The sequence below is a fragment of the Cetorhinus maximus genome, chromosome 27 (assembly GCF_964194155.1).
Source record: "Cetorhinus maximus chromosome 27, sCetMax3.hap1.1, whole genome shotgun sequence".
NCBI lineage: Eukaryota > Metazoa > Chordata > Chondrichthyes > Lamniformes > Cetorhinidae > Cetorhinus > Cetorhinus maximus.
The window spans coordinates 31330225-31354523 of NC_135905.1; the positions used below are offsets into that span (position 1 = coordinate 31330225).

Below are 24299 nucleotides of genomic sequence, written 5' to 3' on the forward strand. Positions count from 1 at the left end.
AGAAGTATGAGATAATTCACCTTGGATCCAAAGTAACAAATTAGAATATTTTCTAAATGGCAAGAGTTGGAACTATGGAAAAGCAAAGGGTTTTGGATGTCCAGGTACATAACTCACCAAAAGCTGGTGCATAAGTTCAAAAAGTAATCACAATGCCAATATGAATGCTGGCCTTTATCTCAAGGAGGCTGAAACTTAAAAAAATTCTTTCATAGGATGTGGGCACCGCTGGCTAGGCCAGCATTTATTGCCCATCCCTTATAGTCCTTGAGATGGTGGTGAGCTGCCTTCTTGAACCATTACAGAATCAGAATCACAGAGCAGAAGAGGCCCTTCGGTCCATCTAGTCTGCACCGACCTACCTACCTAATCCCATTTACCAGCACTTGGCCCATAGGCCTTGAATGTTATGACGTGCCAAATGCTCATCCAGGTACTTTTTAAAGGATGTGAGGCAACCCGCCTCCACCACTCTCCCAGGCAGCGCATTCCAGACCGTCACCACCCTCTGGGTAAAAAAGTTTTCCCTCACATCCCCACTAAACCTCCTGCCCCTCACCTTGAACTTATGCCCCCTTGTGACTGACCCTTCAACTAAGGGGAACAGCTTCTCCCTATCCATTCCCCTCATAACCTTCTACACTTCGATCGGGTCGCCCCTCAGTCTTCTCTGCTCCAATGAAAACAACCCAAGTCTATCCAGCCTCTCTTCATAACTTAAATGTTTCATCCCAAAAGACATCATCTGGTGAATCTCCTATGCACACCCTCCAGTGCAATCACATCCTTCCTATAGTGTGGTGACCAGAACTGCACACAGTGCTCCAGCTGTGGCCTAAGGTTCTATACAAATCCAACATGACTTCCCTACTTTTGTAATCTATGCCTCGATTGATAAAGGCAAGTGTCCCATATGCCTTTTTCACCACCCCACTAACATGCCCCTCTGCCTTCAGAGATCTATGGACACACTTGCATACAGTCCCTGTGGTGTAGGTACACCCACAGTGTTGTTAGGAAGGGAGTTCCAGGATTTTGCCCCAGTGACAGTGAAGGAATGGCGATATATTGCCAAGTCAGGATGGTGAGTGGCTTGGAGGATAACTTCCAGGTGGTGGTGGTGTTCCCATGTGTCCGCTGCCCTTGTCCTTCTAGATGATAGTGATTGTGGATTTGGAAGGTGCTGTCCAAGGAGGCTTGGTGAGTTCCTGCAGTGCATCTTGGAGATGGTACACACTGCTGCCAATGTGCACTGGTGATGGAGGGAGTACCAGTCAAGAGGACTGCTTTGTCCTGGATAGTGTTGAGCTTCTTGAGTATTGTTGGAGTTGCATTCATCCAGGCAAGTGGAGAGTATTCCAACACAAACCTGACTTGTGCCTTGTAGATGGTGGACAGGCTTTGGGGAGTCAGGAGGTGAGTTACTCGCCACAGGGTTCCTAGACTCTGGGCCTGCTCTTGTAGCCATAGTACTTATATGGCTAGTCCAGTTCAGTTTTTGGTCAATTGTAACCTCCAGGATGTTGTGTGGGGGGGGTTCAGCAATGGTAATGTCATTGAATGTCAAGGGCAATGGTTAGATTCTCTCTTGCTGGAGATGTCATTGCCTGGCACTTGTGTGGCACAAATGTTACTTGCCACTTGTCAGCCCAAGCCTGGATATTGTCCAGATCTTGCTGCATTTGAACATGGACTGCTTTAATATCTGAGGAGTTGCAAATGTTGCTGAACATTGTGCAATCATCAGCGAACATCCCCACTTCTGACCTTATGATGGAAGGAAGGTCATTGATGAAGCAACTGAAGATGTTTGGGCCGAGGACATTACCCTGAAGAACTCCTGCAGAGATGTCCTGGAACATGGATGATTGGCCTCCAACAACCACTACCGTCTTCCTTTGTGCTAGGCATGACTCTAACCTGCGGAGAGTTTTCCCTCTGATTCCCACTGACCCGAGTTTTGCTCGGGTTCCTTGATGTTGCACTTGGGTCAAATTCTGCCTTGATGTCAAGGCAGTCACTCTCACCTTACCTCTGGAGTTCAGCTCTTTCGCCCATGCTTGAACCAAGGCTATAATGAGGTCAGGAGCTGAGTGGCCCTGGCGGAATCCAAACTGAGTGTCAGTGACCAGGTTATTGCTTAGCAAGTGCCACTTGGTAGCACTGTTGATGACCCCTTTCATCATTTTACTCATGATCGAGAGTAGACTAATGGGGCAGTAAGTGGCTAGGTTGGATTTTTCCTGTTTTTTGTGGACAGATCATACCTGAGCAATTTTCCACAATGCTGGGTGGATGCCAGTGTTGTAACTTTTTGTTAAAACTCTTTTTAACAAAATAGTTAACAAAAGGCTTATAACACTGGCATGTACCCAGCAATGTGGAAAATTGCCAAGGTATGGTCTGTAGCTGTAGCGGATCAGCTTGTCTAGGGGCATGGCAAGTTGTGGAGCACAAATCTTCAATACTATTGCCAGAATATTGCCAGGGCCCATAGCCTTTGCAGTGCCCAGTGCCTTTAGCCGATCTTGATGTCACGTGGAGTGAATCGAATTGGCTGAAGATTGTTGCAAATACTTCAGTGCTATCTTTTGCACTGATGTGATGGGCTCCCCCATCATTGAGGATGGGGATATCCGTGGAGCCTCCTCCTCTAATGAATTGGTTAATTGTCCACCACCATTCACAACTGGATGTAGCAGGACTGCAGAGTTTGGTTCTGATCCGTTGGTTGTGGAATCGCTTTGCTCTGTCTATCACTTGCTGCTTGTGCTGTTTGACAGTCCTGTGTTGTAGCTTCACCAGGTTGGCACCTCATTTTTAGGTATGCTTGGTGCTGATCCTGGGATGCCCTCCTGCACTCTTCATTGAACTAGGGTTGATCCCCTGGCTTGGTGGTAATTACAGAGTGGAGGATATGCCAGGACATGAGGTTACAGATTGTGGTGAAGTACAATTCTGCTGCTGCTGATGGCCCACATGCCTCAGGGATGCCCAGTCTTGAGTTACTAGATGTTTGAAATCTATCCCGTTTAGCACGGTATTTATGCCACACAACACATTGGAGGGTATCCTCAATGTGAAGACAGGGCTTTGTCTCCACAAGGACTGTGCGGTGGTCACTCCTACCTATACTGTTGTAGACAGATGCATCTGCAGCAGGCAGATTGATGAAGATGAGGTCAACTCTGTTTTACCCTCTTGTTGGTTCCCTCACCACCTGCCACAGACCTAGTCTAGAAGCTATGTCCTTTAGGACTCAGCCAGCTCGGTCTGTAGTGGTGCTACAGAGCCACCCTTGGTGATGAACATTGAAGTTCCCCACCCAGAGTACATTCTGTGCCCTTGCCCGCTCAGTACTTCCTTCAAGTGGTGTTCAGAAATTATTTCCCCCTGTTATTGAGCAAAAGAGGAGACAACTGGAGGAAAAAAACATGAGATGAAGGAGGAGTGGTTGTTTCGGTCAAGAAAACTCTCCTACATTTCTGTTTTTTAACGTTGACTCTGTGGTTCTTAATCTTTTCCTGGATTAATGCTGGTCCAAAAAAAAAAATCACTAAGGAATGTGTAAAAGCGGTCTAGGGATGGCTCTATCTGACTTTCCATTCTTCATTATATAGAAGAATTGCTACTTGATATAGCAAAATGCTTGTGATCAGAAACTACATAAAGGGTAACAGGCATGAAATGTTCGCTCCTTTTTTCTCATTACACTGGAAATATTCCATCATGGTACTATGTTTTAAATGCCCCACACAGATTGTTTCTTTTAACTGATTTGTTCAAAGTTACTAAGTACACTGTGGACTAAGATAATTTCATTAGCTATAGGATTGGCATTTGAATTAAGCTCAGATCAATGCGATCACAGTTACCTTCTGTTAGCTGCCAGGATGAAACAATTTTGGGTCATTTAAGCCCAGTTGTTTGAGGGTCTCAACCAACAGGGTGAAACTACTCAAAGTTTAACAAAGTCGCAATCTCACTCAGAGATGGTGTAGAAAGGTCAGAGCAGAAGATGTCTACACTGGTGTTGCACTTTTGATGGTGGATTTAAAGCATGCCAGTAAGCTAGTGCTGGACCAATGGGCATAAAAGGCTCTAATTCTCCAACATTTCCCACCAATAAAAATCTGAACTTCCAGGATAAGCCTGGTGGGAAACTCTGACTTGAGATTTCGATCTACAGCAAGACAATTGCTTGTGTCAGAAATGATTAATTAATATACAAGGAACAGTATATTAAAGCTTCCTGATGCAGGGGTACTTAAAATGACAGAGTGTAACTTATTTTAAAAAAGCATTTGTAAAACAAGTTCGTATCTGACACATTGAGTAGCTAGCAGCAAAATCAGCCAGTGCATTATGGAGGCATTTATAGTGAGTGAGATTCTGCATTAGCAGAAATGCCTAACCACACAGCTATAGCCATTACCTCAATATACTTCTCACAAACGGTCCCAGTTAGAGCCTTTAGAAATGGGATAGGATAATCAATACAAAGAAGTGAAAGACAACAGGAAAAGGTTTCATCTGCACCTAATGTGCATTATGCTTTGATGTAGAGAGAATGAACATTCTGCCAACCTGCAGATATTCATTTTGACAACATAGAAACTCGCTTCTCTTCATAATTGCCTCAGCAGCTACAACCACTTCATTCTTACTCAGAGCTGGTTCACTGTGGCACGGGTAAATGGCCTAGGAGGGAAGAGAAACAAAAGACATCAGAGGCATGTTCTCTAAAAAAACAGCTTGCAAATGAAACCACCTGACACTGGTGTGACTAAATATGTACAACATACAGGAATATATCCTGTACAAGTTAGTCGTTCATCCAAGTTTTACTCATGGTGGATCAAACATTTCCATGAACTATAACAAACCAAAGGGCTGTCTCCAGAGATAACAAGCGCTTGCATGATAATTGTTTTGACCTAAGTACAAGGAACCTACAAAGTCTTTTGTCCAATGCTTTAGAAATTCAAGACAAAAAGTTCCTGAAAAAAGTGCCAAGTTGTTTAATTTTTTTCACACATATTCAATATATATATACATATGAGAAAACATTTTCTGTTTTTCAAATTCCATTGTGGAAATTAATTAAGGGCACGCACTGTGCAACTTCTGTTGGACACCTCCTCTTAATGGAACTGAGATTTATAGAATTATAGGCTCTCTCTTATCCCCAGGAAGATCTTAATTCTCTCAGTTGGTGTAAAAATTCAGTTGCCACACTGGGTATGGCCAAGGTGCAACATCAAGACTTTGCACCACAAGGTGTTGCAAAAAGGTTCAATCTCAACTCCGGTGAACTTCCCAACTCATCCACACTGCTGTATGGTGGCAATACTGAAGGATGGGTTATTACAGAGTTCAGAAAAATTCTTGTGGCTAGTTCAGTAGCAATGTGCGTGATGTTTCTGTGACAGGATTAGCACCTCAGAGTCATTGTCAGCTGCACACTCCAATTTGAATGTGGCTAAGGCTCACTGCTGTCCCACAGTATCCTCAGCTCTCACTTATGCTTCCAAGTAGCTGGTAATGCACACCACCGGCAGACAGACCCTAGTACCTCACCTTAGCTGTGGAGCTAAACTAAGTGAGGGTATCATCAGTTTTGTCCGGTGTAGACAGGGGACATTACCCCTCCAAGTGTGTGAAATCTGGAACTACGGAAGAGGCAGATAATCCTAACAAGAGGGCAATGGCTCTGAAGGCAGACACCAGCAAAATGTAGGACACATCCAATCTCACTCTCCTGAAGACGACTTGTGGTTAGTCACTTCCATTGTTAGCAATGAAGTCTAATTGGGAAAATACTGTTGCTTACGGTAGAAGCAACTGGCACTACATTGCATCCAATCCTCAGCAAGAGGAAAGAGTCTGAAGAAATTGTTCAACACAAATATAGACAGCGGTCAGAGAGAAGGCTGCCTACTGGACATGGACAGGTGATGCCAGGACAGCCAAGAAAACTGCATGGGTGTGTATGGTGTTGATAAGAGGTAGCAGAACTTGTAAGAACAAATATACTTTTGAGTATTGCTGAAAAAAGGCACGTCAAGGCTTTTGGTCTCGCACTCAGGGCATTTCGCAAGAATGCCAAATTAAGGGGAAAACAACTTACATTGTATGAGAAGAGAGTGCTGATTGGTTGGCGAGCGGACTCTGATTGGTAGAGGTATTGTCATGGAGAATGCACCAGTGATGGTGACTGACAGTTAACTGTCAAGTATTGTTTGAAATTTAGATTTAAAATATACTTTGGAACAATCAATTAATCCTTCAGAGTATAAGTTTTATAACTGAACCTTTATCTAAGTTAGTTTGCAAATTTAAGAATTCTTACTGACCTGAGAAAATTCACAATCTTAGAATGACATTTCTACAGTGGTGAAATCATGGTAGGAGAGCTACAACAACATTTTTTGGTTTCTACTATCACTTGGATAATACAACTCGAAACGGATCATGATACAGTAATTTTAGCAAGTTCTTTTTTCTAAATAGGAATCAAAAAACTTGTCTATATATTTTAACTCATCACAATAAAGCTTGTAGCCAAAGGGCATTCTTTACATATTTTGACCTCAAGCTGGCTGGCAGAAACAGTTTAATCTGGATTTTGTAGAAACAACACAAACTCAAAGGTTGACCAAACTACACAACATACAGCATGCTACACATTAATAGTTATAAACAGAACATCATTACCCGAATATTATCCAGAACCCGCTTAAATTCTAAAGGTTCATCTTTGCCTTCCATAGATGCTGGATCTAAGCCATCTCCACCATAGATAAACTGGATAATGTCACCGGTTGAGCTGCGAACAGTTAAGTCATACTGTGTGCAAAGATCCTCCAAAGATTTAACCAGGCGTCTCTAGAAAAAGGCAGGGACAGAAAAAATATCTTCAGACTGTTGTACACTAGACACTGCAACTATATTCCAAAGGTATGTTGGTATCGAACATCTATATGCAGATAAGTAAGTTTACACTTAGGATTATATCAGTTACAGAAATGGCTTCAAAAATAAGCAAGGGCAGATGCCCAGTACAAACATGTTAGTCACGTCTCCTGTACTCCAAAGACAAATGGAAGAGTACATGCAATAAATACTACCTATTTTGTAGAACGTACATTTTAGAATAATATAAAAGTGTACACAGTGCTAGAGTTTTACCAGGCCCGGGTTCGGGGGAGAGGTGAGGGGAGTGGTGGTGTGGGGTGGCGGGGGTTCTGGAGCAATGTTGGGTAATACACCTTGGAGCAAATGGTTTGATTAAAGATTTCAGCCCAGGTTGTTCTAAACCATTTCCATTTGCCCACTGAGCAGAGCATACACTGCAGTGTTGGCTGGTACCAAGGTAAAACCCAGGCTGACACCCACATGGTGACCAGTACAGGCAGGGCCTTTCCAGTGAGGTGGGTCATACCAGATATCGTCCACCAAGTGGTTTCTCCAGGATGATCAGATCTGGTTTCAGTTAATAACTTGATATGTGTAGGATGCAGCTTGAAGAACAAATGTTCAGCTTTCCACCTCAAAGCTGGAAATGTTTTATTGGTTCAATAAATGAACTTAACAGAGACGCCCTAGATTAATTTGTTAAAGCTAGATTCAGCCACAGCATAGATATACATAAAATTGAGAATGTGTTAGGAGGTATTGAAACACACTAACAGTCCAGCCAAGTCCCATCTATTTGTTGGTAAAATAGTGAAGAAAATTTAGGGTTAAATTGTCTTCAGTGGTGTAAGTTATTCTTCCAAACAGTGGCATGTTATAAACTCAGACGTCTAATTTGCAATGTCAATAAGAATTTCCTGCAAGTAAAAAAACAATAATGACATACTTGAGGTATTCACATTATCTGAGCTACAAAGATTCTCTCAAGAATTGTTGGTGTTCAACAGGGGTTATAATAGCCTTTGTCATTCACCTCCTCCAAAAAGCAAACAAGAAAAATTGCTGTCTACTCTGAATAATTATCTGCAGGGTCAAATTCTCAGTGTAATTTACAATCAGTGTAGTTCAAGCATGGACCGCATTCTGGTGTAGCAAAGATCACCTGGCTCTGAGGTTGAAGTGGGGGTGGAGAAGAGGAATAAAAATTGGTAGAGGCAACACAACATCAGGCTAGGTAAATGACATTACCATTCAGCAGCATTGTGCATAGAATACTTAGGACTATGCACTGGAGGTTATACCACCAAAGGTTTTTTTGTCCACTGGAATAGAAAACTCAGCCAGGATAAATAAACATGCATCAATCAAAGATTTGGTCATTAACACAGACTGCTTTACATGTATACTTCTTTTTACAGATCAAGTGTGAATCGCGGTTCTAAGTGCTAGTACGAGATACTACTTCCAAATACATGGTTCATACTGAGTTGGCAAACATCAAGTCTGATTGTAGGAACAAGTCAATACTTCCAACTCAATTACAAAGATGTCAAATTTTGCCCTTACCTGCATGTATCCAGTTTCTGCTGTCTTGACAGCAGTATCCACTAGGCCTTCACGGCCAGCCATGGTATGGAAGATAAACTCTGTCGGAGTTAAACCAGAATAGAAACTGTCTGCTACAAAGCCCTTTGCGGCTGGAAGCTGCACAAAGAAATGTGCAAATTTAATTAGAAGATACACAGTTTGCAAAGTAATTTGTAAATTAATTATTAGGAGAGGTGAACATAAAGCTCTTGTCATCACTCAGCTCTATCTAAGTAAGTAGACTGCTCACCTTAGAATGCTTTTCGAAGTGAGGTAGAGATCTGTTTTCAAAACCATCAGGAACACGGGATCCACTAATAGCCTGCTGTCCTACACATGCAATCATCTGGGAGATGTTGATGAAAGACCCTATTAAGAGTGTTCATTACATGGGTTAATGCATTATGGGGGAATAAAGGACAAGCACCAGAATTTATCCTAAAGGTTAGAAGTTGTGGTTTAAACAAATAATACAAATATACATAACTGCCTCCATCCAGTGACTTTCTGATTACAACTGTGGACAACCAAGAGGAGGCAAGATGCTTTCCCCCAAAAAGGAAGCAAGCAAAGAGATGGTTGCAACCTGCTTGCATTCAACCTGAAACTGCAGTTACCCTGTTTCAGCAGCAGAGGCCTTAGAGCTGGTCTCTATTTACATTTAATGGATTATAACAGATTATAATTATAAAATGATACAGGCTAAGCTGTATACCCATAAAACCCAAGTGGGCACTGCCACCTACCGAACCTACATACAAATGAAAAATATGGCGAATACGGGAAATCTAAAATAAAGACAAAAAAATGCTTAGAAATACTCTACAGGTCAGGCAGGATCTGTGGAGACAGAAACAGAGCTCATGGGCAGGATCTTCCGGTCGGTGAGCAGGGGTGGGGCCCGCTCGCCAACGCGTAAAATAACTCTGGGTGACGTCGGGTGGAACTCCCAATGTCATCTCGCGTCATTTTCATTTTGAGGTCGGCGGGGGTACAGCTGAGTTAGCTGCGTGCCCATGGAGCCTGTCAACGGCCTATTGAGGCCATTGAAAAATTATTTAAGGTAATTAATGGATCTGCCCACCCAACCTTAAGGTTGGCGGGCAGGCCAGGAGCCCTGGCAGGCTTCGGAAAAAGCACGAAGCCCTTGGGCGGGATGAGGTTTCATGAGGATATTTAAATTTTTAGCAAATCTTTCAATAAAAATTATGGACATGTCCAAACACTGTCGCATGAGGGGACATGGCAGCGAATTTTTTTTAATATCATTTCCATTAAAGATTTTAATTCCGAGCCGATCGCCCTGAGGCAGCACTTAGCCTCAGGGAGAGCTGCGTGCTCTTTCGCGCGCATGCGCAAAGGAGCGCACTCCCGGCTGAGGGAATCCCCCTCCCCCCCAGGGAGTGCATAGTGCTTCCTGGCAGACGTCACGCTGGGTCGGCCTTAATTGGCCCGCCCACGTAAAATGGCGGTACGCCCCCAAATAGGGGCGCCGACTGGAGGCGCGCCCGCTCCCACACACCCCCCGCCCCCCAAAGGGATGAAAATTTTTCCCCATGTTTCAGGTTAGTGAACTTTCATCAGAACTCTCTTCATAGATACTGCCAGACCTGCTGAGTATTTCCAGCATATTGTTTTTATACCAAGTCTATATATTTGTTTTTATTTCTCTCCTAAAGGTGTGGATTCTTGCTTGGGGTAGGGTCCTGAATTGCTGGCAGCCTATCAATGCTTTGTTCGGGTGTAAGCATCACATGAACCTGATCCTCTCCTTACCTGATAACTACATGCATGCACCTTTCAGCTGGGGCCACAGTATAATAGCAGCAGCAGAAACCTTGTCTAATTCTCACTCTTAATCACTACTCAATGACCCTCATGGGCATTGTTCCCAATGTTTGCTGGCACTTATGGAAGTATACACAAGTGTGAGTCAATGTTTCAACAAAGGAAGGAAAAACAGATTCACTCTCAGTTTGCTTGAATTTAAAGGTAAAAATACTGTATTGAATCTTGCCATAGTCATTAAAATACTAAAGAAATATACTTAGAGTTAACTTTTTAACATTAGAATGTTTTTTCTAACATAATTGGAAGATATTAATAAGGGTTGTGAAGACTTCAGGGGCTTTTTATCTTCATTCTCAAAAATCAAACATTTTGATTAATCTCTTATATAAAAGCAAAATACTGCAGATGCTGGAGATTGGAAATAAAAACAAAAAGTGCTGGAAAACCTCAGCTGGTCCGGCAGCATCTGTGGAAAGAGAAACAGAGTTAACATTTCAAGTCCAATATGGCTCTTCTTCAGAACACATTGGGCAGTTCCGAAGAAGAGCCACATTGGACTAGAAACGTTAACTCTGTTTCTCTCTCCACAGATGCTGCCAGACCTGTTGAGTTTTTCCAGCACTTTGTTTTGACTCAACATCAATTCCTTTTGCTACATTTCTTTGAGAGTATTAGACATGTTGACCTGACCAGAGAGCTGCTTCATATAGTTTTGCGCACATATATATGGATATCCGCAAAGAAATGCACTCATATGCAACTACTTAAAGCAGATTTTTTTTTTTACTGCAGAATCCGATTTTAAAAAGTTATCTTACATTTCCCCTTTACCATGTAAGTCAAAACATCCAAGTTTCTTTTTATTAAAACCCACTCAGTGTCTATTTGACCATATAATCTCTACAAAATGCATGTTCACCCACACACCAATGATAGCATTTGTGATTTAACAATGACTAAAATTGCCCAGTTACCTTTTGAACCACAAACGGCCATAATGAGGGGGCTGTTGCTCTTGTCCAGCTCCCTAAGGCACGCACTGCCAGCGTGGTCTCTAATTACAGAGAGCTCCTTAAGGATCAAGGCCTGAAAGTAGTGAAAATATCACGTCAAATCTGTTCAGGCAAAATACATGCAGGCATATTTGGCTTTCTTCATGAATCTATCATAGAATTGAAAACAGTGAAGAACAATAAGTTATTCTAAAACCAAGTATGATCACCTGAGATATTACTTATGTTTTCACACGACTTTAGGTAGAAGTGGCAAATGTGTTTTATAAACTCATTTCAGCAGTAGTGTTAAGAGAAGCTCAATGACCTGCAGTAAGAGCACTGCAGTCAGGTTTTTTTGGAAGAAGCATAAGTTTTTGAGATAATCAAATTAATAACTCTGAAAAATACTGATAGTGTTAACTACAGCTCTTGCAAATCATATGAAAGTTTGTAGCTTCAATTTTTTGCCAAGCATCATACAGACTATTTAGATGAGTATAAATAGTTAAAATGGTCTGTTGGACCACTAGAAACAAATTTTGATCACTGAGTGGCCTGCTTTAGCATCAAACGATATTTAGCCACCAAAACCAGATGACCCCATTGAAGAATGAGGGATGAACAGTGCTTTAAGTGTGATTTCACCTTTAATAGTGCCCAACCAACTTAAGGATCCTTACTACTCTTCACAGTATTACAGAATTAGCATTTCTTTTTAAACTTTACTCATGACAATCCATATTACCAGTATCCAAGAAAGTTGATGGCAAACCAGTTTCACTCAAACCTTTCAGAAGATTTAATCACATCAGTTTAATTACATCAGTGTAGGTTTTGGTATCATATTGAATTTTCACTATTGGATTTTAAAGTAAAAATCCTTGTTTATAGTAGTAGTAATTGATTAATTTTAAGTGTTGTTGGGGAGACAAATTTCTGGCTAACATTTTTTTTAAATTCATTCATGGGATGTGGGCTTCGCTGGCTGGGCCAGCATTTATTACCCATCCCTAGTTGACCTTGAGGAGGTGGTGTTGAGCTGCCTTCTTGAACCTCTGCAGTCCACGTGGTGTAGGGACACCTACAGTGCTGTTAGGGAGGGAGTTCCAGGATTTTGACCCAACAACAGTGAAGGAAAGGCAATATGTTTCCAAGGATGGTGAGTGACTTGGGAGGGGCACTTCCAGGTGGCGGTGTTCCCATCTATTTGCTGCCCTTGTCTTTCTAGATGGTAGTGGTTGGGGGTTTGGAAGGTGCTGTCTAGGGAGCCTTGGTGAATCCCAGCAGCGCATCTTGTAGATGGTACACACTGCTGCTACCGGGCGTTGGTGATGGAGGGAGTGAATGTTTGTGAATGCGCTGTCAATCAAGCGGGCTGCTTTGATCTGGATGGTATCAAGCTTCTTGAGTGTTGAGGGAGCTGCACTCATCCAGGCAAGGGGGGAGTATTCCATTACACTCCTGATTTGTGCCTTTGTAGCTGGTGAACAGGCTTTGGGGATTCAGGAAGTGAGTTACTCGCGGCAGGATTCCTAGCCTCTGACCTGCTTTTGTAGCCACAGTATTTATATGGCTAGTCCTGTTCAGTTTCTGGTCAATGGTAACCTCCAGGATGTTGATAATGGGAGATTCAGTGATGGCGATGCCAATGAACGTCAAGGGGCGATGGTTAGATTCTCTCTTGTCGGAGATGGTCATTGCCTGGCACTTGTGCGGCGCGAATGTTACTTGCCACTTGTCAGCCCAAGCCCGGATATTGTCCAGGTCTTGCTGCATTTGGACATGGACTCCTTCAGTATGTGAAGAGTCGTGAATGGTGCTGAACATTGTACAATCATCAGCGAACATCCCTACTTCTGACCATATGATGGAAGGAAGGTAATTGATGAAGCAGCTGAAGGTGGTTGGGCCGAGGACACTACCATGAGGAACTCCTTCAGTGATGGCCTGGAGCTGAGATGAATGACCTTTAACAACCACAATCATCTTCCTTTGTGCTAGATATGACTCCAACCAGCAGGGAGCTTTCCCCGATTCCTGTTGACTCCTGTTTAGCTAGGGCTCCTTGATGCCACACTCAGTCACATGTGGCCTCGAAGTCAAGGGCAGTCACTCTCACTTCACCTCGGGAGTTCAGCTCTTTTGTCCATGGCTGTTGGTTCAAACGTGTAATTTCTTCATTACACATTACAGCCACTCTGTTCTATAATGCAAACTCAGATTTATTTTGTAATTTAACTGAAAGGAACATTCTGTACATCCTGCTAGATCCAAATATATTTGTTATTTCAAGAAAAGATGAACAAATTATTTACGTAATTGACTAACATGAAATTTGAAATGCACACTTCTTTCCCCCCACACCGAAAGGATAAACCAGCCCTTACTTCTAATGTTTCTTCTGCTGTACATCCAGGTTGTTGTTGAAGTTTGCCCGTGTTGAGTGCTTCAATGAATTCATCACACTTCTTATAGCCAGCATCAAGTAGTTCCTGTTTGGCTTTTAATAGCCCCTTACCTGGTGTTACGTCACCAATACCAATAGAAAATCCTCGATTGGCTAGATTTTGGAAAATAAACACAAACATGGAAGATTAAATCTTATAAGTTAAACAATGTGCTTGCCATGTCCCCACTGGACAGCACAGCTTCCATGTCCCCACTGCTCAGATATCCAATACACAGAATAAAAAAGAAAAACCCTCAACAGCATGCATTTTAAGCAAAATATTTCAAGGGAGTAATTACAAAACAGTAATCTTATTTTAGGTGCAAAGTAATCTCAATTTAGTCATGGAGATTACAATGTTATCTGAACCACTGGAAGAAGTTTCCACTTTTTAATCATCCCTGAATATCGGATGTGCTCTATTTCCTGCTGCCGTTTTGAAATGCAAAAGAGTTTACAACAGGGAATTGGGGAAAAGACTGCACTAAAGTTTATAATGTTGGTAACAGTTACTGGTCTTCACTCTGTAAACCATCTTCCTGCAATTTAAAACTGATTGCTGCTAGTCATGCAGTTCTATATACCAGATAAGTAAAATGAAGATAGTAATGCTGCCCCCAAAATCACTGCATTCATGTGCCTCTAAAGGTATAACACCTAGGGCAGAATTTTGCCGTTGGTGAGCAGGGGGCGGGGCCCACTCGCCGACGCGTAAACTGACACTGGCAGAACCCCCGACGTCATCCTGCCCCATTTAAATTTTCAGGAAGGCAGGCCCACAGCAAAATCAGCTATCCTTTCCTTCTTATTTGCCTGATCATAGAAAGGGTCCAAATTCACTGATTGGTCCACGGTGTCTTGGACAATTCCAATCCCAACACTGGCCAAGCTAACAATATGGCACCATAAAACAAATTGTTGTAAAACATTTTAACTATTTGCAGCCCCTTTGTTAGTTCTTGTTCTCCCTCCATTAACCTTCCACTTGGGGATTGTACCCAGTTGTTCAACCTTTTTTCCTCTGTCTCCTTCCCACGTGTTTCTGCTTTGTTGCATTTCTTCACTTCTCCCAGCATTGTAGCATTAAACAACATGATATATTTTTTCAGCTGTTACAAAATAAATCAGTTTGTTGTTCATGCAGCTGCTTATTGAACTGGTAGTGAATTAGCAATCCGAAGATTGAGAGCTCAAATCCAAATTGTGGAATAGAAGAACAAAACAAAAGATGTCCTCAAGGTAGATCTAATATTCATTAAGGCAATAGCATTTTATAGCCAAGTTATTACTTACATAGATAGACAGGAGCCAGTCGAGCAAGACGTGACATAGCATCTGCAGCCGCCATCTGCCCCCAGTCTCTCAGCAGGATGTAGAAGATGTTGTTCTTGGAACCTGACCCTAGAGTTCCTTTATCCAAACTCCCAGACATCAGCTCACTGTTCTGGATTACAACGACTGCAAGGTGACAAAAAAGTAACTATGCGAGGAAGTAAATATACAACATGCAATTGGATATAGGAAGAGATAGATCTGTGTGAAAAGGATGAGAGAAACATTGTAATAGTGCTTATTTTGTTCTGATTTGTGGTGAAGTAGTTTCTAGACAAATGTCAGCAATCAGAGTGGAAATAATGACATGCATTTCCACTAGCATATCACCAAAGTTTCAACTGATTTTCTTGGGCTACAAAATACACTTCAATACATATTATACGCTTCTATCATTTGAGCACTCATTGTCTACCATGTCTATAATATTTTTACATCATCTATATATCTATATTATAAATAATAAACATGTATATGACTTTTGAGCTCATCTGGATTATTCCAAGTGAGAGGATCACCAGGCTTTTTAACTAGCATGCTTGATTCCATATCAACCACCAAAGAAATATCTAACAATTTTATTAACATGTACACAAGTGTTCAATGATCAAAGTCATTGAATTTTATTTGAATTTTCCCATAGGACTTACTCGATTCTAAGATTTTTTAAATTGACTGTTTAATAGTTTCGTATGTCTCCTTCCGGCCACAAACATGACAAAAATTCCAAACAGACAGACTAGGAATAAATCTATCATTGTTGTCAGTTAAAACATTTCATCAGGATCTGAAAATAGGCTTCAAAATGAATGTTTTCTAGGAAAATGCGGTTTTTTTTTTCAAGTGAGTATAATGTTGCTGGTTGGTGCAAATCATTTACTACAACTAGCATCTTCAATGTAGAGAAATGGTCCAAGGTGTTTTAGACAAATCAAGTCAAAACAAAAGAGATACTGGGAGGAGTGATGAAAATTTTGATCAAAGAGGCACATTTAAAGGAGGTGAGATCGGTAAAGAGGTTTAGGGAGGAAATTCCAGAGTTTATGCCCTAAAAGGTAGGGTACACAAGACACCAAAGCTGGAGGACTGTAACGCTGGAGGAGGCTAGACATAGAGAGGGGGCAAAGCCATGGAAGGATTTGAATACCAGCGAGTGGAATTGGTGCAGATTAGATAAGGGCAACAGTACACGAATTTTGGAGCAGTGGCCGAAGATGGTGGCTCATCCAGGACTGAATGCCAGACGAGCAGGTTGTATTACAGGGCCAAAAGAGTGTGGAGAGAGGCAGTGCTGAACGTCATCAGCCCACAACTGAAACCTGATACCTTGCCTTATGCTGGAGATGCTCTAACTACAATGGATAAATAAAAGAATGGAACCAAGCAAAGGCAGTCTACAAAGCTGGGAAATAAAGCAGAATGGAGAGGTTGCGTGTATCAAAGATTGTATAAGGTCTAGAAGGACAAGGAGGGATATTGCACCATGGTCACAATCACAGAGGATGCCATTTGTGATTTTGATTAGTGCTATTTGTGTTGTGGTGGGGCTGAAATCAGATTGAAGAGTCTGAAACATGAAATTGTGGAAAGATGGGCACAGGTTTGGGCTGAAGGGTTTTATCAGAAAGAGGAGCTGGCAAAAGGGCAGTAATTTGCAAGAACAGAGAATGCAAAGGGAATGGTACTTGGACAAGTGAAGAAACAAAAGATATGTTTGGGAGGTGTGGCTAGACACATCTTTTGTTTCTTTATATGTCCCTTTGAGCTTGCACCATGAACCCTTTTGTCATTTAATCACTCCTGCCCTCTATTCTACCACAGACCTTCACTTTTGTTCTTCTTCCCACCCTCCCCTCATTCACTTGCTCAAAATCCTTTACATAGTTCACCTTGCATTGTCTCTCTAGTTTTAGAGGGGGTGCATTAGTGGTTAGCAATGCAAGCTCATCGATTGATTTCTGGGGTAAGTGTGCTACCCCATGAAGAGACTTGAGAGTAGAATGAGCCTACATTCTCTGGAGTTTAGAATAATGAGGCAATCACATTGAAATGTCTACAATTCTAAGAAGGCTTGACAGGGCTGCTGCAGAGAAGCTCTTTCCCATGGATGGATAGAACTAGGGGCTTCAGCCTCAGGATAAGGGTTAGCCGTTTAGACCAGTTCCTGTTCTATCCTTCACCTGCTAGCTTTCTGGAACGTAGCATTCTGATCTAATGATTTGAAGGTTTTTGTTTTCAGGTGCAAATTTTATATGACTTACAGGAGTCATTGTAACAGAGGTCTTCGCCTTTTCCACAGTACTGTTTGCCCTTGGTACGCAGGTTTGCATTAATAGGACAGTCCTTGTTTGGTTTCAGAATGAGGCTAAAAATTTGCTTCCCTGTCCATAGCGTCACAGGCTGTAAGGGAGACATTATGACATTATCTTGCACTTAAACATAGACCATGCTTAACTCTCAGTCATAAATCTGAAGTATATTTCTTGGTAAATTCATACAATTACAGCTTCTCTCCTTCTAATAAATGCAAAGAATAGCCACAATTAACTATTAATTATGCACATGAATGGAATTAAATAACTCACAAGCATTTCACTAAGCTGTATACACCTCCCAAAAATTAGGCATCTAGTTTATCTCACATCTATTTTATCAAAAACTTTAAGAACCATTGATATGTTAACTGTAAACTTGTATACAATTCCAAATGGGCAGTTACCAGCAATGAAGACATTCAAGTTGCCTAAATCTTCATAAGGCAATTTTAACACAATTCACTGATTTTTAGTTATCAATTCAAGGACCACATGTTTACAGGCTGACTTCAGAGTTGAGATAAGGTATGACCACGCAAAAAAAGTCAATATCTTTTCCAGTAAAGGTGAGGGCGGATTCCATCTGATGGAAACTGGGCACCTGAGTCCCAACTCTCATATGCTAATCAAGGTATCAGGACACCATCAAGTCTCCAAAAGCTATTATTACTTTATTTGGACCAGAAGCTCTCCTATCATGTGAAGGCCAGTTTTGAGAGGATCAGGAAGCTGAAGGAGTCCTCCAGGTACTTTAAAAAAAAACTGTTTTTCCTTTCTTCCAGGCCCCACACAAAAAAACGTAGGCTTCCTTGTACTAGATCCCAACCTTACCTATCCACAAAACCCTTTTCTCCACACTTGGCCGAGCACCAGTGAGCAGTCAAGGGCTGCCTGATTTTTTTGGAGGCTGGTAACCGTTTCCCACCTGTTTCAGGTTGAAAGTGGAACAGCGGCATGTTAATCAGATCCAATGCCTACAACTGTCATGGCCACATACTGCGATACGTGCACTGTACAAACCAACAGGTTTGGGGTGGCAACCCAGTGACAGCTAAAATCCTGCCTCACCCCCTAATTTCCAATTTAGTGACATCCTGATTACCAACTAAAAAGATTAAACTGTAGGAGAATATATTAACTGTTTAGTAAAAACAGACTGAAGCTAAGTTTTATGAATCAAGTTAGTTTCACATCTTGCATAACACCCCCATTTGTGGAACATTAGCATATAGTACATTAAACATATACTGCATAATACTGTCCACTTTAAAATCTGTGAGATAAGGATAAAAAGTCCTGCCCAAGCAATTAGCTTACTTAATTCCAACATAAAATTTTAAAACTTTTGATTTTTCAAAATGGTTGGAAGGATCACCTTCCGGATTGCAGGAGGTGGAAGACTAATTTTGATTCGCTCATCTTTGCCTGAAAGAATGGAGGCAACGATCTGACATGTCTTTGCTCTGTCAAAGAAAGTGTCTTTCCTGGTAAGCAGATAGGCACCTGTACAAACAAAAATGAAATATCGTCTAAACAATAGAATATTTTCTCAGCAATCACATACAAAGCCATGAGATATATATGCAAAAATCGGCATACGTTTTACCACATTGACACTGCATATAAGCATGGAAGTCCTAAACCTTAGCTGGTATCAAATGTGCCAGTTTGAGGGTAGCACTGGTTAAGGATTAGGAACAAGAAAGCAGACCTTCAAAGGAAAGCTTGAAATTGTTTTAGGCCACTTCTGTGTTAAATCCAAATAAAATCCTAAATTCTACAGATTGGATCAGTTTGTACATTTGCTCACTAGACACAAGGCAAACACTATGCCAAAGTTTGGAGACTTTTAAAAGCAACTCTTAGACTGTGAACTTAGTTGAAACAAACATAGATCACACTATTGATATTGAACAAAGAAACAAAGAACAAAGAAAAGTACAGCACAGGAACAGGCCCTTCGGCCCTCCAAGCCTGCGCCAACTTAGATATTGTTAACCAATAGAACAACTGCACTCACACTTAGTTACCTAGTCGATTAGGAAAATAATGTGAACAGGTAATTTTTAAAAAACAATCCAAAACAGCAATTGTTTGACGAGGATTTAATTGTCAAAAATCCAACACTTCAATGTTACTATGAATGAATGTCAAATTAAATACCAAGAAGAATGTTAGCAGTGTTTGCAACAATAATTCCAAAAAAAATTCCTGCAAGGACTGTTCTGATATAAGACCTGAAACGTCAAATTGGTTTTCTTCTCCACATATGCTGCCCGACCGGCTGACGATTGAGCATTTTTTGTTTTTAATTAAGTTGTAAAATGTACTCAAATCCTAGTACATAATTGGTTATACGTACTTTTGGCCTAATCTAATTCCTGGTAAGTTCACAGAGAATGTAAATTCCAGTTGATTCACAAGGTCATAGAACTTTTTATTTTCACTACTCTTTAACATATCAATTCATTAAAATCCCAAAAGGTTGTCATGAAGATGCTCAAATCTAGCTTACCTGTTAAAAAATCCTGGATTGCAGCAATTAGTGGTTCCCCATTTCTAGGAGTTACCAAATTGGCTTTTGTCTAAAGGCAAAAGAAAAAGAATTGTGTGGTAATAAACTAATTCAATTGTGACCACTTTTGTATGTATTCAATGCTCCAGAGAATAAAACATTGTTATTGAAACTAATTTGTAAATTAGATCCAGTCAGGTAAAGTAAAGTAAACAAGGCAGCTTGGATAAACAATCTATAGCACAATGCAAGATGTAAACCAAAAAAAAAAGAATCTTTGAGTATCAATCTCCTGACTAAGATGACCATGATACTGAGGAAACAAAAACCAAAATAGCTGGAAAAACTCAGCAGGTCTGACAGCATCTGTGGAGAGGAAGACAGACAATGTTTCAAGTCCGTACGACTCTTCATCAGAACCGTTCATCGCTTCTTCAGTTCTGATGAAGAGTCATACGGACTTGAAACAACTGTCTTCCTCTCCACAGATGCTGTCAGGCCTGCTGAGTTTTTCCAGCTATTTTTGTTTCAGGTTTCCAGCATCTGCAGTATTTTGCTTTTATGACATTGAGGAAGCTGCTTTAACAAGGTTAAGGACATTTGATTTACTTGAGTTTGTCTTCATTCCTCTGTTGTACTCTAGCTTCACCCAAGTATGTTGGTTGAACTTTGGTATTTACCAATTGGAGTTCAACAAACAGGGTGCTACTGGTGTTTTAACCAACATCTTTCCCAGGGCTACCAAGTAACAACTCATTCACCTAATTTACCCTTTGTAGGTCCATGCTGAACACAGCTTGGCCACGTTTGCCTACCAAACAACAGTAATCACACTTCAAAAGTAATTATCAAGGCAAAATACTGTGGATGCTGGAAATCTGAAACAGAAACAAAAACAAAAAATGCTGGAAAAACTCAGCAGGTCTGACAGCATCCGTGGAGAGAAAGACAGAGTTAACATTTCAAGTCCGTATGACTCTTCTTCAGTGCTAAAGAGAAGTAAAAATGTGGTGAAATTTTTACTGTTTAAGGGGGGTGGAGGAGGTGAAGCTGGATAGAAGGCCAGCGATAGGTGGAGGCAAAAGAGAGATTGCCAAAGATGTCATAAACAAAAGGTCAAAGGGGTGTTAATGGTGGTGGTACTGACTAAAGGAGGTGTTGATGGTGACATTAAGGGTGGAAAGCAGAATGTGATAATAGCCGGACAAGGATAAACACTCTGGAAAGAACAACATGAGCAAGTGACAGATGGCCCTAGTGGGGGAGGGGACGGTGGTGGGAAAAAAGGATCGAAAATAGGCTAAAAGGTGGGGATAAAATAATGAATAAAAAAGAAAATAAATTTTTAAAAATAATAAAAATAAGTGGGAAAAAAATAAAAATTAAAACTGAATATTGAAAAAGGGGTGAAGATGGAGGACAGAGTTCATGGTCTGAAGTTGTTGAACTCAATGTTAAGTCCGGAAGGCTGTAAAGTGCCACCACCAAACACATCTTCCCTTCAACCTACCCCCACCCACCCGTCGGCATTCCGTAGGGACCGTTCCCTCCAGGACACTCTGGTCCACTCTTCCATCACCCTCAACACCTCAACCCCCTCCCAAGGCACCTTCCCATGCAATTGCAGAAGGTGCAACACCTGCCCCTTTACCTCTCCCCTCCTCACCGTCCAAGGGCCCAAACACTCCCTTTCAAGTCTTCCCTCATTTTGGTCTACTGCATTCGCTGCTCCCAATGTAGTCTCCTCTACATTGGAGAGGCCAAACGCAGACTGGGTGACCGCTTTGCGGAACACCTTTGGTCTGTCCACAAGCATGACCCAGACCTTCCTGTCGCTTGCCATTTCAACACTCCACCCTGCTCTCATGCCCACATGTCTCTCCTTGGCCTGCTGCAATGTTCCAGTGAAGCTCAACGCAAACTGGAGAAACAGCACCTCATCTTCCGACTAGGCACTTTACAGCCTTCCGGACTGAATATTGAGTTCAACAACTTCAGACCATGAACTCTCTCCTCCATCCTTGCCCCTTTTTTATCTCGGTTTTCCAATATTCAGTTTTATTTTTAAATTTTTTTTTTCACCTATTTTTATTATTTAAAAAAATTTATTTATTTTTTTACTCATTGTTTTATCCCCACCTTTCAGCCTATTTTCGATCTTTTTTCCCACCACCATCCCCTCCCCCCCGCCCCAACCCCCACTAGGGCCATCTGTCACTTGATCATGTTGTTCTTTCCAGAGTGCTTACCCTTGTCCGGCTATTATCACATTCTGCTTTCTACCCTTAATGTCACCATCACCATCAACACCTCCTTTAACTAGTACCACCACCATTAACACCCCTTTGACCTTTTGTTTATGACATCTTTGTCAATCTCTCCTTTGCCTCCAACTATCGCGGCCTTCTATCCAGCTTCACCTCCGCCACCCTTAAACAGTATAAATTTCACCACATTTTTACTTCTCTTTAGCTCTGAAGTCATATGGACTTGAAACGTTAACTCTGTCTTTCTCTCCACAGATGCTGTCTGACCTGCTGAGTCTTTTCAGCATTTTTTGTTTCTGTTTCAAATGTAATTATGTTGTGAGCATGTTAGGATCTCTTGATAACATTGTAACATGTTCCTTCTTTAAGCTTCCTTGCCAATGTTCATATTCACAGATTCAACTACTTAAAATACATGTTAAATTCCTGTTGATAGCATCCTGTTAATTGTTCTGGAGCACTTTCTCCTGTTATGAAAATTAGGCTGAATGATTTATAATATCTTGGTTCATGGTTTACTCATTCATGGAAGATAAGGATCCATTCACTACTCACAATCCTCTGGCATAGCTCCTGAATTAATGAACATCTTAAACGTATTAACCCAAACCTCCTCATTATTTCCTTAAGATTGTATGGTGTAGGTCATCAAGGCCCTGCCCTTGAGTTTTATAATAGGCTTGTTTATTAACTCTGATGCAGTGAAGACGACAGCTGGCAATTCATTTGCTGTAGTAAATTAGCTACAGAAAATCAAATGTAGGTGATATTTCAGTTCAACTCCAAAGCATTGCTTTGTTAAAGAATATATTGTTATTAAACTGCACTTACCCCCATCAGAACAAGTGCTTCAGCCTTGGCTTCTTCAGTTTGAGGAAGATGAAGATTCATTTCATCGCCATCAAAATCTGCATTATACGGTGTACAGACACACTCATTGAACCGGAATGTTCTGTGTGGTTTCACCTTGGCCTGAAATTTTTATCAATGCAAAAAAAGGGGGAAAAGTGTTGCAATTTCCTTTTATTTTGGTACACGTTACATTTTACAAAAGTTATTAGTGATCCTGGTTTCAGACGGTCATATAAATTGGACAGGGTTGGGGGGGTTGGGTGTGGAGGGAGGAAGTGTAAGGGTGAACAAATTGTACAAATTCTGTTTCTGCGAGTCGCAGACTGCATTTGAGCTAAATATATAGCTCGCTTTTTTAACTTTCTCACACCTTGCATACATGCCAAAAACCATCAAGAGTACAAAATGTTAGCAAGGTGTTAAAGAACACATTAGTTAAAATATATTTTGCAGTATTGTACTACAGAAGCGGATGCACAAAATCTTTTCAAGTTATTTTTACGTACTTCAAATCTATGATGCAACTGAAAAGACCAGTATCAAACAATTTGTTTATTCAACCAAAGGTATGAATAATGCACTTCTTACATCATTTCATGTATTACAAAACACTTACTATATGGGCCATGATGCTGAGTTTGTGCAGGGATGGTTGTCTATTGAACAGCACTATATCCCCATCAATTAGATGTCGTTCCACAATGTCACCGTATTTCAGCTCCTGTGCCATCTTTTCCCTATTTCCATATCTTAGAAACCTTTAAGGAGGCAAAAGTTAGGCAGTGCATGTACATAAACATATACAAAAATGAAAATCATGTTGCCCCTAGAATAGTAATTTCTGCTTCCACGCAACCAAACTTTTTGGTACAAATATTGGGTAGCTGCTAAAATATTAGTAAACAGTAAGGTGCACTCAAAAGTACAGTAATATGCCATAACCAGTACGATCACACAATAGAGCAGTTTACAGAAAATTTATAAGCTCTCGCTTCAAAAGAAAGCTGGGAAGATATGCCAGACCACATCACTTAACCTCACAATCACTCCATGGTCAGAACAGTGCAAGTGCCAAAAATGGCAATTTTTTCTAAAAAAACACTATGCATACATCTATAAATAATTGCTCGTGATGGTTAGTTCACTGAAAGTGGTCGGCTTGCATTAGTGAGCTACAGTTATGTGGTCAATCCGCACTGGTTAAATTTCTATGATACGCCAGCCCACAGCTTGAAATTGCACCCTTCTCAAAAAAAAGCCAGCTGAGGAAATTGCAAA

General features: G+C 41.1%; 1 protein-coding gene across 2 annotated transcripts in view; it reads right to left on the reverse strand.

The window, feature by feature from the left end:
- The window catches only part of polr3a (polymerase (RNA) III (DNA directed) polypeptide A), a 60619-nt gene that overhangs the window by 15256 nt on the left and 21064 nt on the right, over positions 1-24299 (reverse strand). For both annotated transcript variants that reach the window (XM_078531024.1, XM_078531023.1), the window contains exons 10-21: positions 23638-23779; positions 23001-23141; positions 19903-19972; positions 18763-18890; positions 17334-17472; positions 15034-15198; positions 13679-13851; positions 11271-11382; positions 8756-8874; positions 8485-8622; positions 6718-6888; positions 4588-4701 (exon numbers count right to left, since the gene is read on the reverse strand). In XM_078531024.1, the coding sequence (XP_078387150.1) occupies positions 4588-4701; positions 6718-6888; positions 8485-8622; positions 8756-8874; positions 11271-11382; positions 13679-13851; positions 15034-15198; positions 17334-17472; positions 18763-18890; positions 19903-19972; positions 23001-23141; positions 23638-23779 (1612 nt within the window). The remainder of the gene's footprint in view (positions 1-4587; positions 4702-6717; positions 6889-8484; positions 8623-8755; positions 8875-11270; positions 11383-13678; positions 13852-15033; positions 15199-17333; positions 17473-18762; positions 18891-19902; positions 19973-23000; positions 23142-23637; positions 23780-24299) is intronic.